This window comes from Coptis chinensis, chromosome 6, assembly GCF_015680905.1.
Source record: "Coptis chinensis isolate HL-2020 chromosome 6, ASM1568090v1, whole genome shotgun sequence".
Lineage (NCBI taxonomy): Eukaryota > Viridiplantae > Streptophyta > Magnoliopsida > Ranunculales > Ranunculaceae > Coptis > Coptis chinensis.
Window position 1 is genome coordinate 94,375,284 of NC_141461.1, and position 15,648 is coordinate 94,390,931.

Consider the following 15,648-nt stretch of genomic DNA (forward strand, 5'->3'; position numbering starts at 1 on the left):
ATTACCATCAATCAAAGCATGTGTATTATACTCTTCATGAATTATTCGATAGTAGATGAACTGTATCAAATTATCATTTCATTTGCAATTATCCGTACTGAGGTGTTTATGTTTCACTGTATGTATTTATTATTATTCCAAAGATATTCTAGTAAGCATTTTTAATTAATGGATTCGCCACAGTAGTCTTGAACCAACTAGTTTCCATAGTCCAGAGTCCAGACGCACTAAGAGCAAAGTTTTAGGATACAGCTACTAAGTGGAAAGTTCAGTGTTCAAAGTAAATCGAGAATAGAAAGAAAACTCATATTGGTCCAAATCCTCTCTAGCTATAACGCTAGCCATGAAGGAGTTGTCGGGCATATTCAACAGACTTACAGGGCCTCTTCTTTTTTCCCCGTACAAGAAACGAAACTCTCCTCTTGACTCGTCGCGACCAAAGCATGCACAGAAAAACACCCTCTCCCTATCGTTTGTCGCAATGGGGAGGAAGAAGGTGGAGGAGAGTGAACCACCAACAACAACCACAAAAGCAACCCCCAGTAAAGATGCTAAGAAAGAGAAGAATTTCCGCGATGCTTGCTAGTATGGATCAACAAAAACTTGATAAACCAAAGAAGGCCGGTATGTTCCTCAACCAGTGTTCGTAAGCCAATGACCAAGTCAGGACCGAGACAATCATCTTACACTGACAACTTTGATCTCCCTCCCTCAGTCCCTCTGATGATGAAGAAGATTATGGAACTGAAGACAACCAAGAGAATGGCAGACCATCTAGTCGCTGTTTAGAAATCAAACCCTTTGACATATCTGTAGTATCTTGTAAGGAGTTGAAAAAACGAAAAGAAAAGGAAAAACTAACTTGCTGCATATGCTGCTGGGCAAACAGGCAGGAGGTTCTCAAGGACGATCACGATGCTTTTGTGTTATAAAATATTACAACCTCTAAGATCACTTGTATTGATTTTCTCTATCTCCTTTCTCTTCTCTCTCTCCCCTTCTGTTTTTCCTTTTCTCTTTTCTTCTTTCCCCCTACTTTCCTTTATAACTCCTTTCCTCTTTCTAACCTCCTCTCTCTTCTGGTTCGTTGATCTCTCCCTCATCCTGTGCTCCCTTGCTCTCCATGTATCGCGTCGGTTCCCCAGCAGTTAGGACTTGGCTGATCTGATCCCCTGCAGCATGTCTCCTCTGTACTATATATATCGCATCCGGCCCACTTACCACCACTAACCTTTCAGGTCATGAATATGACCACCACAGATGCCCTCTCTCGGTCCTATTGATGATCCGCGGACATCTATGGGGCCGAGAACTACCGTTACTCATTCCATATCTCCTTTCGCGGTGTATCTCTCTTCTTTTACACTGTCATCTCATTTTCTTTTTCAAGGCACGTGTTCTACCTTTATTGCCATGTTGGAAACGGCGCATGCGCATTTGAACTCTTCAAATTTTGAGACCCCACGTGTTCCATTTCCCCTGGTCCCTTTCTTGGTAATTCTTTTTTTACCCCTGTCCCTTCAAATCCCGCTCAAACTTCTCTCTTCCCTCAAAACCCAAAACCCTCAGTTCACTTTTCTCTTCACCTTCCATTATCTTCAACCTTTTCAACTTATTTTCCACTATTCTTGATTCCTGTGGATCTCTCCAGCACCGTTCGTGTTCCCATACACTACTCCGTTGCCTTGGCTACTTCGCATCTCAGGTTTGTTCTCCAGCCTCTTTCTTCCCATCCTTATTTGCTATAATCATTTTTGGGGTACTGTTCCACCCTCTTTTCCCCTTTCGTAGCTTGCAATCTCCTTGTTTTGTGTAACATTTCCCATCTTAGTGCTGATTTTATCATGTCGGGATCGGAATCGATGGATACCTCCGCCACCAGATCCGATGGATCTGAATCCTCTACACCTAGATCTAGTAACCATACCGCTGACAGATCTGAATCCCCGACTTCTGGCTCTGCCAGTCCAGCCGCTGCACTCTCTACCTAAGGGAGAAAATCTTCTCTTCCTCCTCCGCCGTCATATTACCGTAGACCTAACTTAGATGCAGTTAAAGCCGCTTATGGCATCCCCCATAACATGGTTCTAGAGCACGTGTATGGCGTCACCCACTTTCCTCACTTGGTCACACTGCGGCCCGGTTATCTCGTCGCTACTGTAGGACAGAGTGGCTAGTTTGCGCTTTCCCTTAACCCTTCTTGACGTCGAAGTATGCAATTATTTCAACATTCCGCCATGTCAAGGCATAGGTAACTTCTGGCGTGTTATGTACGCCGCCAACCATTACAACGAGACCCACACCCCTAAAATCCAACTCCGCGATATCATTGCTCATTATTATATATATAAAGAAGAGCACCAAATTCGGAAGTGTGGGATATCAATCCTTTTGTACTCGTCCGCGAAAGAAGTCTTTTATCCTCCACATCACAACTTCTGACAAGGTGTGCACTACTATCCGTTGTATGTGTCTGGGAGTTTTATTTATGCGGACCTTCCTTCAGAAGTTTCTCTGTGGCATCTCAATTTTCTTACAAGTAGTAAGTAAAACATTTTGAGTCGCAGTGTTTTTGTCTAACTTGTTTGTAACTTGTCTTTATTTTTGATGATCCAGGTTGGAAACCCAATTCGCAGTCATAACTTTACACCGGCGTTTGTTCAGAGGTCTTCCAATCACTCCACGAATTGGGGAGTGCCCAGTGTAAAATTCTCGGCATTGATCCCGACAAAGCCAACCCTATTTTACTTGACCCTTCTCTGAAAGACATCGGTAAATACCAAGGTCCGCTCTATCGCTGCCGCCCCCCAAAGAAAGAAAGCCAAAACTTTCCCCCCTCCAAAAGAGGAAACGCAAGACTCACAAGTCTTTCAAGTATACCACCAAGATCTCTCATTCTCGAGTCGTTGCTCAACGTGCCGCTGCCTCCAAGTCTCATACTAATACCGCTAACCCCGCTCCTCCTTCTTTCCTCAATGGCAGATTGGGAAGACGATTTTGCCAACCCTTCCTCTCCTAATACTGCCGCTGCTATAAATGTTAACAAACTCAAACTCTGGGACAGCGACTCAGATGGCGATGCGCCCGTCAAAGTTGTAGACAAGAGCCCCCCAGCAAAAAAGGCTAAGACGTATGCGCCCCATCCCACTTCCGAAACACGTGCTGATCCATCACGGTCTTTGGCTCCAGCACGCCGCCTTGGCAAGGACCACATCACGATGGGCCCCCTTTCTTTAGGTCCGGTCGAAGTCTGGCATCCCCAATTCAAGGCCAAAGATCGCGAAGTAACTACCCGCGACTCAGCCTTGGACAATCCAGCAGTCGCAGCGTCCTTGTTTTTCAGCTCTCATCTCCCCCGGGGACCAAGCCTATGGAGACTCTGGCTCGTTCGCCTCACATTGAGCTTTCATCTACACTGGCTGGGAAAAGGTTTGTGTTTCATTACTCTTCCCCCATCTTTACTTCTCTTACAACTCTTGCTAACAATTATTTCTTTGTAGCTAAGTCTGGATATTGGTTATGTGGTGTGCGGACTAACCAATACTCTGGAGACTCTGGACGTTGTGAAGCAGGAGATTCACGGTCCTGATGGCTGGAAAGCTAATCATGCTAGGCTAGAAAAGGACAGGGACGATCTTCGAATCGTGGCTCTAAAGGCCCAGAAAGAACTCCAGAGGGCTGAGGACAAGCACCACGATTATGTTGCGGGTGTCGCTTCTAAACTGGAGAGCCTAAAGGAGACAGAGAGACTCGCCTCCCATGCTGCCTTAGACAAGGCTATGAAGGAAGCTGCGGAGCATTTCCGAAGCCTTGCTGCGAAAAATATCGCCCGTGAACTGAGGCAACAACTTAATGATCTTACTGCCGTTAGCCGTCTACTTCCATCTCCGCCTCCAGTGCCTGACACTCTAGTCTTAGCACCCTCGTCCACGATTCCTGAGGCTACTACATCTGATCTACCTCTATCCACTCCCAGCGCTGACACCTCCCCTATTGAGGTGGACGATGACAATACCACAGCTGTGGATGAGGCAGAAGTTCTCCCTCAGGAAGAAGCGAATGTTGAACAGCAGTAAACGTTAAAGCTTTCTTTCTTTAAAGTATATACTCTTGAATGTTTGTATATTTTGTGTTTGGATGAACATCTTTTAGCCTGGATTTCTGGGTGTGCCCAGCAGGTCTTAATTAAGCTCGTTTTGCCTTTCCATTTGCATTCTAATTCCCCGCATGCCAGAACTTGAGATTTTAAAACCCTCCAATTTAGTTTGCTTTCTTTGTACATACCCTTTGGAGTTTGTCTTTTAGCCATTTAACTTCCAGAAATTTAATGTTTGATCTTACTGTGAAGCCTAATGGGAGCATCTCTATTTGCCCCCAAGTCGATTTGGACATTGAGTCCGCGAAAGGCTCATCCCCCCCGTTGTCTTTGATAAACTATGAAGCTTGGTGGGGGCATCTCTATTTGCCCCCAAGTTGATTCGGACCTCGAGTCCGCGAAGGGCTCATCCCCCCCGCTGTCTTTGATTAGCTGTGAAGATTGGTGGGCATCTCTATTTCCCCCCAAGTTGATTCAGACCTCGAGTCCACGAAGGGCTCATCCCCCCCGCTGTCTTTGTTTAGCTGTGAAGCCTACTGGGGTTGACCCTAAGTCGATTAGGACATAGAGTCCGCGAAGGGCTCATTCCCCCCCCCCCCCTGCCGCTGTCTTTGTTCAGCTGTGAAGCCTGATGGGGTTGCCCCCAAGTCGATTCGGACATAGAGTCCGAAAGGCTCATCCCCCCTGCTGTCTTTGTTTAGCTATGAAGCCTGATGGGGTTACCCCCAAGTTATTTTCAATACTCATGATACAATTGGAATGAGTGCATTCTTTATTCATTGATATAATATTGAACACAAAATATCATTCCTAGGTGCGAATGGCCATAACTAAAAGCGAGTCTCCTCTCTTTTACATGAAAAACTAGACAACGGTTCATCCATGGAACTTTTTCAATAGTCTAATGATCCACGGTTTTTCGATCTATTCCCCAGCTGAGGTCTGCAACCGATAAGTTCCAGATGTACCTTTTTCTGTCACAACATAGGGTCCCTCCCTAGTTGGGCCCCAGTTTACCGTCATTCTCTTTCTTGGTGGCGGGTGTAACTCGGCGCAGCACAAAATCACCCACTTTGAAAGTACGCAGTTTCACTTGTTTATCATATTGTCTCTGTAGCCTCCGATGGTACTCTTCCAACCGAATGCGCGCGTTACCTCTCTCCTTTCATCAATGAGATTCAAATCAGTGGCCAATATCATCTCATTTACTCCCCCTTCCACATCTCTAGTTCGGGTCGTTGATGCGATCATCTCTACAGATATGACCACTTCTACCCCATATGCCATTGCGAATGGAGATTCATTTGTAGAGGTTCGCGGTGTTGTGCGATATGCCAATAGCACGTGATTTAACTCATCCACCCACGCTCCCTTCCGCGACTCCAATTTTTTCTTTAGATTATCCATTATAGTTTTGTTCGATGATTCTGCCTGCCCATTTCCTTCAGGATTGTAGGGGGCGGAGAACCTTTGCTTCACCTTGAATGCTTGAAGGAATTCTCGCACCTTTCCCCCCTGTAAACTGAGTGCTATTATCCGCGATGACAGTATGAGGTAGTCCGAACCTACATATGATATTCTCCCACAAGAACTTCTTTACGTTTTCTTCCTTAACCTGTTGCAATGCCACACCCTCTACCCACTTGGTAAAATAATTGGTAGCAGCCAACATAAATCTTCTTTTCCCACTAGCCATGGGTAGAGGTCCCACAATATCAAGTCCCCACATAGCGAAAGGCCAAGGACTGAACACATTATACAACGGCTCTGCTAGTGAATGTATTAGCGGAGCAAATCGCTGGCACTTTTCACATCTTTTTGCATACTCCGTGGCATCTCTCTTCATATGGGGCCAAAAATACCCCTGTGATATCATGCGGTGTGTTGTTATTCGCCCTGCCAAATGGCTTCCGCAGTCCCCTTTGTGCACTTCAGCCAATAGCTCTTGACACTGTTGTGGCCATATGCATTTTAACAGTGGCCCGCTGAAATTTCTCCTATACAAGTCCCCCTCTACTAATGTGTACCTTCGAACTACCTGTTCCATCTTATGCCTCTCTTGCTTGTTCTCTATCTCTACTCCCATCAGGAAAGTCTATATGGGTTCTATCCAACCCATATCTCTCTCAGTGGTTAACTAAACCCCTTCCTCCTTTGAAGTACTTGGCTTACTTAAGACCCTGACTTCAATAGAACGACCCTCTGTTCCAGGAAGCACTGCCGCCACATAAGCCAATGCGTCGGCATGTCTGTTCTCACCGCGGCCTAAGTGGACAAACTTTACCTTGGTGAACCTTCTAGCCTTTTTTTTGTAAAACCTCCAAATATTTTGCCATTCATGGGCAGCGGGCTACAAACCCTCCATTCGCCTGACAAATTACCAAGTTTGAATCGGAGTACACAGACAATTCGCTCACCCCCAAATCTTTAGCCAAATCCAAACCTGCTATCACCGCTTCGTATTCAGACTCATTATTAGAAGCGACAAATCCCAGTTTCATCGATAACTCTAGACGGGTGTTCTCAGGAGTCACCAAGACGGCACCGATTCCATTCCCTGTATCTGTAGCGGAACTATCAGTGAAAACTCTTCATCCATTCTGCGCATCCCAAGGATCCAAAGGGTCGCGACTAACTTCCCCTTCCTGTTCCATGACCATTTCCTCTCCCCAAGTTGGGTCCTTGGCCGGGAATTCTGCCATAGCTTGCGCCTTTTCTGCCGTTCTGAATTGGTACTGAACCTCATAAGAACTGAGCATTACCGCCCACTTTAGCATTCTGCTTGACTTCTCGGCCTTCAATGCTTGCTTGAGGGACAGATTTGTTACTACCACCAGTGAATGTGCCTTGAAGTAAGGCTTCAATTTTAACGTTGAAAATATCAAAGCCAAAGCATATTTCTTAATCCTACTGTACCAGGTCTCCGCATCCAGCAGTGTTTTACTTTGAAAGTAAACTGGTTTTTCCACCTTATCGACAACTCGCACGAGGACTAAGCTTACCGCGTATTCTGTGACTCCCAAGTACAAGTACAATTTCTCCCCCTATTCAAGTCGTGACAATAAGGGCACCTTTCCTAAGTACCTCTTCAAATCCTGAAAGGCACATTCGCACTCCGCAGTCCACTGGAAATCTGGCATTTTCCTCAGCAAACGATACAGTGGTCGGCATTTGTCCGATGATTTGGAAATGAATCTATTAAGTGCCGCAACCCTTCCAGCCAACCGTTGTACTTCTTTCACATTCTGAGGAGATGGCATCTCTACTAGTGATCGGATCTGCTCGGGATCAGCCTCTATGCCTCGGTGAGTGACTATATAATCCAGAAACTTTCCTAAACTTACCCCAAATGTGCACTTCTCGGGATTGAGCTTCAACTTATGCGTCCGCAGTATGTCAAAAGTCTCCTGAAGACCTTTTAAGTGTTCCCCTTCCGACATGCTTTTTTCCACCATGTCCTCGATATATATGTCCATTCCGAATCTTGCTTTCAAACATCTTTTCTCCTAACCGCTGAAATATGGCCCCCGCATTTTTTAAACCGAAGGGCATCCTTGTGTAGCAGTAGATACCACCTTCTACTACGAATGTTGTCTTCTCCTGATCTGGACCGAACATCACGACCTGATTGTAATCCATGGACGCGTCCATAAAAGAAAACACTTTGAAACCTACCGTTCTATCTACTAACTCATCCACCCGCGACATAGGATAACAATCTTTAGGACACTCTTTGTTTACGTCCGTAAAATCGACACACATTCTAACTTTGCCGTTCTTTTTCGGAACCGCGACCACATTGGACAACCATTCTGTGAACTCTACATCCCTTATTATCCCAGCCCCCTTCAATCGAGTAACTTCTTCGCGAATCCCCTCAACATACTTTGGTCTCACACTTCTCATTTTTTGCCTTATAGGCTTCGCATCTTCATTCATATGCAGGCGATGATAGGCAAACCCTGGGTCTAATCCTGTGATATCCTCAATCACCCATGCAAATATATCTGTATTCGCTACCAAAAACTGCACTAACTTCCCCTTCCATTCCTCCGACAAGTTAGACCCCACCGATATAAATTTCTCCTCGTCTGCAATTCCGAGGTTAACTATCTCAATTTCATCCAACATTTTCGGCTCCACCGGGGTTTCATAGACTTCCTTTGTGGCCGCCGCCTGTAATTGCTATGTTGATCCGTCTTTGCGAACCAAACCCTCCCCCTTCGTACCTCGGACCATATTTTTCATGGTCACTTGATGGATGTTCTGCGCAGCGACTTGATCCCCTCTTATTTCATACATCCCCCCATTCGTGGGGAAGCGGATCACTTGATAATATGTCGACGGAACTGCCTTCCGAGGTTAACTATCTCAATTTCATCCAACATTTTCGGCTCCACCGGGGTTTCATAGACTTCCTTTGTGGCCGCCGCCTGTAATTGCTATGCTGATCCGTCTTTGCGAACCAAACCCTCCCCCTTCGTACCTCGGACCATATTTTTCACGGTCACTTGATGGATGTTCTGCGCAGCGACTTGATCCCCTCTTATTTCATACATCCCCCTATTCGTGGGGAAGCGGATCACTTGATAATATGTTGACGGAACTGCCTTCATTTCATGGATCCATCTTCTCCCTAGGATTGCATTATACTAGGAATTAGTGTCCACCACCATGAATCTTGTGAACACAGTCGTTGGACCAGCTGTTATGGGTAACACCAACTCCCCCATGGGCTCTGTCATGTTGCCGTTGAAACCAAACAAATTTGTTTGAGGGACTTTCAGTTGATCTCTACCGATGTTCATTTCTTCTATGACCCCTTTGAATAACAAATCCACCGCAAATCCGCAGTCTATCAACAACCTCTTTACCAGATAATTTTCCATAGCTATAGTGATCACCAAGGCATCCTCATGTGGTGAGATTACCAACTCTAGGTCTTTTGGGGTGAGCATTATGGTTTCCTCTCCTATCGCGGTTCCACAGACTAACCGCGGTATGCCCATTACCTCATTAACCTGCTGTAAACTCGCTGTCTTTCTTATCTTGTCTCTGTGTGCATTTCTCCCCATTGTTTCTCCACTAAATATGACATTGATAGTCCCCAAGATTCTAGTTGGAGCCGGCACTCTCTCGGTTTGACGAACCTCCGCGACAAATTCCTTAAGCATCCCCTTCTCAATCATTCTTTCCACCAGCCACTTCAAGGCATAACATTCATTAGTGGCATGGTTCCTGATCTGATGATACACACAAAATGGTTTCCCCTCTATCTCCTCTAGTATACTGCGCGGACCCTCAAAATACTGCTACCCCTTAATTAGCGGTAAGATCTCCTCTAGCGGCCTGTTAAGAGGAGTTTGCTCTATTTCGCGGTACGACTTCCTCTCTCTGATATCCCTCCTGCCTCGATCCCCAGTCCTCTCTGGTTGTCAGGATTCCCCTCTGTATGATCCTCTTTCTCTTTCCTTTGTCTTACCTTTACCCTTTCGGTCATCTCTGTCAATAGCTTGCACTGCCTTCCCTGATTTCTTCTATTCCTTCGCGTTCCTCTGCATTATGTCCACATATCGTATGTATTTTTCTACCTTTGGATACAGAGCGTGCAAAGTAGTGATTTCGATTTTGGAAACCGACTCGTGGACTCTAGTTCCCGACCTCAAGCCATGCTGGAAGGCAATGATCGTTGTGTGTTCGTCTAGATTTTCCACCCTCAGTGTCTCTTCTTTGAATCTGCATAGAAACTCCCTTAATGATTCCGCTGACCTCTGCTTGATGTTGAATAGGGTAGCGATATCAACCACCCTCCTTTTCTGGTGTATGAAGTGATCTACAAAGGCGCGCTCTAGCTCTTCAAATCTATTGATGCTCTGCGAAGCGAACCTGTAATACCAGTCTGAAGCTCCCCCTTTAAGACTAGCGGGGAACATCATGCAGCGGAGTCCATCATACTTACTTTCCTGCCACAGCGACATCTGTTGCCAAAAATGGTGCAAATGGTCAGTCGGGTCTTCTTTCCCATCATACCTCTCAAACCTTGGTTGGGTGAACCTCTTAGGCACCTCCGAATTCCATCTTGAATATGCAAGTGGGTTTTTGTTGAGACTCGTAACCACTTTTTGTGCAGCGCTTTGGTTCACTTTTTCTGCTATGCGGTTTTCTTCCCTATCTTTCTCAATCATCGCCTGAACTACCTCTAGTGTGATGCCCGCTGTTTGTTCCGCGTCCGGTATCGGGTATTATTCATTCTCCCCCTCTACCTCACTTCCTCGAGGATCCCCCAGTTGTGTTTCCCCATGTGGGACCTCCCTCTTTTCTCAGCTCGTCATTCTCGTTCCTTAGCCTAACTATCTCGTCTTGGAGAAGTCTGGTGGCATCTGCCGCCACATCTGATATCTCCTCTTCCCCTATCCCTTCCATTTTAGCGCTCTCTGGTTCCTCTACCGCCTCTCGAATTGCTACTTTCTTAGGTCTTCCCACTCCTCTTTTCGTCACGGTGGCCACTTTCTCTCTAGGCCCCACAGACGGCGTCAAATGTGTTATCAAATATTACAACCTCTAAGATCACCTGTATTGATTTTCTCTATCTCCTTTCTCTTCTATCTCTCCCCTTCTATTTTTCCTTTTCTCTTTTCTTCTTTCCCCCTACTTTCCTTTATAACTCCTTTCCTCTTTCTAACCTCCTCTCTCTTCTGGTTTGTTGATCTCTCCCTCATCTTATGCTCCCTTGCTCTCCATGTATCGCGTCAGTTTCCTAACAGTTAGGATTCCGCTCTCTCTCTCTCCACGTATCGCGTTGGTTCCCCAGCAGTTAGGACTTCGTGGATCTGATCCCCTGCAGCATGTCTCCTCTGTACTATATCACATCCGGCCCACTTACCACCACTAACCTTTCAGGCCATGAATATGACCACCACAACTTTCACTGTTATCATTGGTAGCCTGTGTTCAGTCCTCGATGGTGAAAACGACGCTGATGCTAATGTTAAGGATATAGCTGTTGAAAAAATTTCTGTGTCTGCGCGTGGTAAAGAGCTTTTGAAAAATGCTTATGTGAAAATTTCTCATGGAAAGAGATATGGTCTTATTGAACCCAACTCAACTCTTATGAAGCTTCTAGCTTGGAGAAAGATCCCTGTACCTAAGAACATCGATGGGTGCTTTTGGTTGAACAAGAGGTATGTAGTAGGGATGAGCAGGCCTTCTCTTAGACGGATTATCTGTTAGCGGACATCTTGAAAGTCAAAGCTGCTCACGTGTTTTCTCTCTCATTCCACTTTGCTCTCTAATATTAAATGAATATTAGTGGTTTTTTTTCCTCTCTTTTTTCTCTCTCTCTCCTCACACTTTCACCTTATATGAGTTCCTCAAATTCTTCTCTTGCCTCTTAAATTAGCTAGACAACAACACCTGAACGAAATTTCTTTGAGAAGAATTGAAACAGGAAGAGGGTAATAATGTTCAACTTCATTTTAGCTAGTTACTAATTTTCTTTTCTAATGGTGTATATTTGTTTGAATTATGCTATAATTTTGCAGTAATTTGGTATGGGTTTTGCTTTATTTTAATTTGTTTTCTCATATTTTTTGACGGTTTGAGTCAAGAATTGTTTCATGTTGGTAAAGTATATATATGTTTTTGTTGTTACCCAATCTCTCTTATATTGTTTGGAAAATCATTAAATTCTATCGTTAGTTTTTTTTTTTGAATATTGCATTTATACTGCTTGTTTGATATATTTTACATACATTTCAGGTTATTTTCAAATGGACTACGAGAAATTAGAAGTAGAGAGTGGGATTGAAGGAGAAGAGCATACTGAGCTTAACAATCTTCAATTATCAAGTAACAAGAATTTGAGTCACTGTGTGATGTCAGAAACTTTTATAATGCATATGCGAAACAAACTGGGTTTAGCATCCACAGTTGGTCCAACAACATTGTTTGACACTATAAAAGTTCAATACGACACCATAACTCAGGATATTCCAACAATACTGTACGACACTATAGAAGTTCAATACGACACTATAACTCTATAGTATAATCCAAAATTATACTACCAAGATTATATTATGATTTTCTAATACGACATTATATAACACTATTACGACATTTTAGTGGTGCTTTTGTATTACTATTTTAAACCTTTAAGGTACTGTGTAGTGTGTATATATAGCTAGCCTCAATTGAAGTCCATACTCGCCAATATTTTTTTGTATAGATCCATCCGTCTCATATGGAAAATCATGAAAGACAAACAAGTTCATTTCCAAGCGTCAACTTAGATTTGAGACCCCTTAATCAAATAGGGTGCATAACAATCGGTACACCATAAATTAGCTCAAACTAGTACTCTTGTACACCTCACTCGATTATTCTTGAATAAATACTTATTAATGGTTTATATATCATCTATAAAATGTCATATTCTAGGTTTTGGATGTGTATGAGAATGTTGCATCTACAAGAAAGACACTATAGAAGTTCAATACAACACTATAACTCTATAAGGGTATTCCAACAACACTATACGACACTATAGAAGTTCAATACGATACTATAACTCTATAATGGTATTCCAACAGCACTGTACAACATTATATAAGTTCAATATGACACTATAATTCTATATCATAATCCAAGATTATACTACTAAGATTATACTGTGATTTTCTAATACGACATTATATAACACTATTATGACATTTATTAGTGGTGTTTTTGTATTACTATTTTAAACATTTAAGGTACTGTGTAGTGTGTATATATAGCTAGTCTCGATTGAAGTCCATACTTGCCAATATTTTTTTGTACAAACCCATCCGTCTCATATGAAAAATCATGAAAGACAAACAAGTCCATTTCCAAGCATCAACTTAGATTTGAGACCCCTTAATCAAATAGGGTGCATAACAATCGGTACACCATAAGTTAGCTCAAACTAGCCCTCTTGTACACCTCGCTCTTGAAACTAAATTATTATAGGCATTAAGAATGTCTGCAAAATCTACGAAATGAAAACATATAGGATCATCGTATGTATGCTCGACTTTAGTTGCTAAAAGGGATTTTATTAGTAAATAACAGTTAAGTAATGGATCGGGTATTTAGACTTTGGTCCTAACAATAGTGGGTTTATTAGGGTTTGGTCCAGAAAAGCTTGAATATTAGGGTTTAGTCCTAATTCTAGTTGTTGACGGTGGTCAATCTGCTTGTATTTTTGAAATGACAATAATACCCCTCACGCGTGCAACATCACGTGAATATATAAGTTAGACTTTGATACAAGAAATAAAGTCATCTTCTAGGACGTGGTCCCTACTCTTATTTGACAAATTAGAGTTTAGTCTTACTTGTCAACCATTAAAAAAAACCAGTCTCAACCAGCGGAGGATCCCTTTTCCATCTTATTTGCCCCGGCCCCTGTCTTAGCTTCAGACGTTGGAAAATGAACAACTATAACCTATGCCCGTTCCTCTTCTATGGATTCTGGGTAAACAACCCTTTATCTCACTAGGATTAATCGAAAGCCCATTACAAACACCTATCAATGGAACCACAAGCAAACCTTCATTGACTCTGAACGAGATTCCGATAAATCCCCTCACTCCAACGGAGAGAGGATGGGTATTATTGCCATTAATTTCAATTTCAGTTCAGTGAAAGATTTTGTCGAGTACTCTCTTCAGATGGCTGCATTGCCCATATCATCTAGTTTTGGATCCCAACCTTCTGAAGGGAAAGGAAAATATGGTCTGGCTGGTCCTGCTAGTTTGTCTCAAAGACAAATCATACACAATGAGGTTTTTAAGATTCTAGAAGGAGAAGTCACATTGTCATCAAATGAAGAGAGCGGCAGCCTTAAAGTTGAAGCTGATAAACCCCTCCGTCTTGAGATTGATCCTATCAGCCCATTTAGAGTGGTACTTCTTGCTTGCTTAAGCTTTTCATGAACAAGTGGTCAAGCACGGTGCATCTACCTTGTCGACAATATCGCTATTGTCACAGCTCCCCTAACCAGTTGAGATTGATCAATTGGAAATCCAATTTAATCAGCCTGAATGTAATTTCCTGATCAATAGTGCTCAGCAACCACCGGTAGATGCAACATCTTGCGGTCAACAAGATTTGCGGGTAGAGAATGCTCCATTTTTAAAACTGCTCACAAATAAGTGGCTACGCTTGACATACGACATAAAATCTGGTATGCATCTGATCCCCTATGTATTTTTATCCATTCTTACTTTATTACTGCTGCAACTTTGAAACACTGCTATGATTACAAAACAAAGCGGAAAGCTTGACTGCATATCTGTGATCTCAAAGGTGGGACCTTGTTTCACAATTATTTGTCGAGCTGAAAGTTGGAAGTTTGAGGAGTGTGTTGATACCTTGCCAACCAAGGACCCTGGTCTTGCATTCTCTGGCCAGAAGGTTATTCAGGTTGAGGAGCAGGATTCACAAGTTGATCTAGCTTTAGGTGCTACTGGTCCCGCATTAGTTGGAGAGAGCTTCTTAGTCGAGAAAAACCACTATTTCGTCTGGTCCTGGTAAACACAGAGAGAGCTTTGCTTTCTTCATAGTAGTCAGGTCATCTTAGCGCCTCTGGTTGTTCAGGCCCCCTGTTTCAGCCCATTCTTTAATGGTTGACAAGGAGGACTAAACTCTAATTTGTCAAATAATAGTAGGGACCAAGTCCTAGAAGATGACTTTATTTTTTATATCAAAGTCTAATTTATATATTAGCATGATGTTGCACACGAGGGGTATTAATGTCATTTCAAAAATACAAGCAGATTTACCACAGTCAACAACCAAAACTAGAACTAAACCCTAATATTCAAGCTTTTCTGGACCAAACCATAATAAACAAACTATTGGTAGGACCAAAGTCTAAAAAACCAGTAATTGACATGTTGGTGGGCCCAAGTTTTTTTTTATACTTAGTAACAAAAAGATAATAAATGTGAGGAGAGAGAGAGAGAAACACCTGAGAGGGATTTATTAAATTTTCAGAAATCTTATTTTGTGAGACCCAACATATATTGATTTTATATTAGAGATAATTGATGATGTGAGAGAGAAACACATGAGGAACTTTGACTTTCAACATGTCTGCTAACGGATTGTCCATTTAAGAGAATTCCTATAGGGATGAGAGGACAACACTTGAAACTGTTGTTTCAGCTAATGAAGAACTCGTCAAGCTCCGAGAAGAGGCCACATCCTTGCAAAATTTATTGTCTTCTGTTGAAGATGGGGTTGAGAATGACGATGATGCTAGTGATAAGCTTGCTGAAGTGTATGCTAATCGGGTCAGATGTAGCTGAGGCTCAGGCATCAAAGATTCTAGCGCAGCAGGTCTGGTTCACCAAGGATAATCAAGGTCAGGCTACTCAATCGTTGAGTGGTGGGTGGAGGATGAGAATCTCATTGGCCAGGGCCTTGTTTGTGCAACTTATAAGTATTTTGAAATAGTGGGGGATTGTTGGAATTCCTTGTTTTATATTTCAAATTACTTGTGTTTCTCTCTTTGTGTTTTTGTT

General features: G+C 43.1%; 2 protein-coding genes across 2 annotated transcripts; both read right to left on the reverse strand.

Annotated features, from left to right (window-relative positions):
* Positions 1-8,748: 8,748 nt before the first annotated feature.
* On the reverse strand, positions 8,749-9,285 carry LOC147495612 (uncharacterized). Its single transcript, XM_086568430.1, has one exon. The coding sequence runs from the start codon at positions 9,283-9,285 to the stop codon at positions 8,749-8,751; it is 537 nt and encodes a 178-aa protein (XP_086424556.1).
* Positions 9,286-9,633: 348 nt separating this feature from the next.
* On the reverse strand, positions 9,634-10,281 carry LOC147495613 (uncharacterized). The gene has a single exon (XM_086568431.1). The coding sequence runs from the start codon at positions 10,279-10,281 to the stop codon at positions 9,634-9,636; it is 648 nt and encodes a 215-aa protein (XP_086424557.1).
* Between the last annotated feature and the right edge of the window lie 5,367 nt (positions 10,282-15,648).

Coding starts and splice junctions, on each gene's coding strand:
- LOC147495612 (XM_086568430.1), bottom strand. CDS start 9,285: ATGATTGAGAAGGGGATGCTTAAGGAATTTGTCGCGGAGGTTCGTCAA.
- LOC147495613 (XM_086568431.1), bottom strand. CDS start 10,281: ATGATTGAGAAAGATAGGGAAGAAAACCGCATAGCAGAAAAAGTGAAC.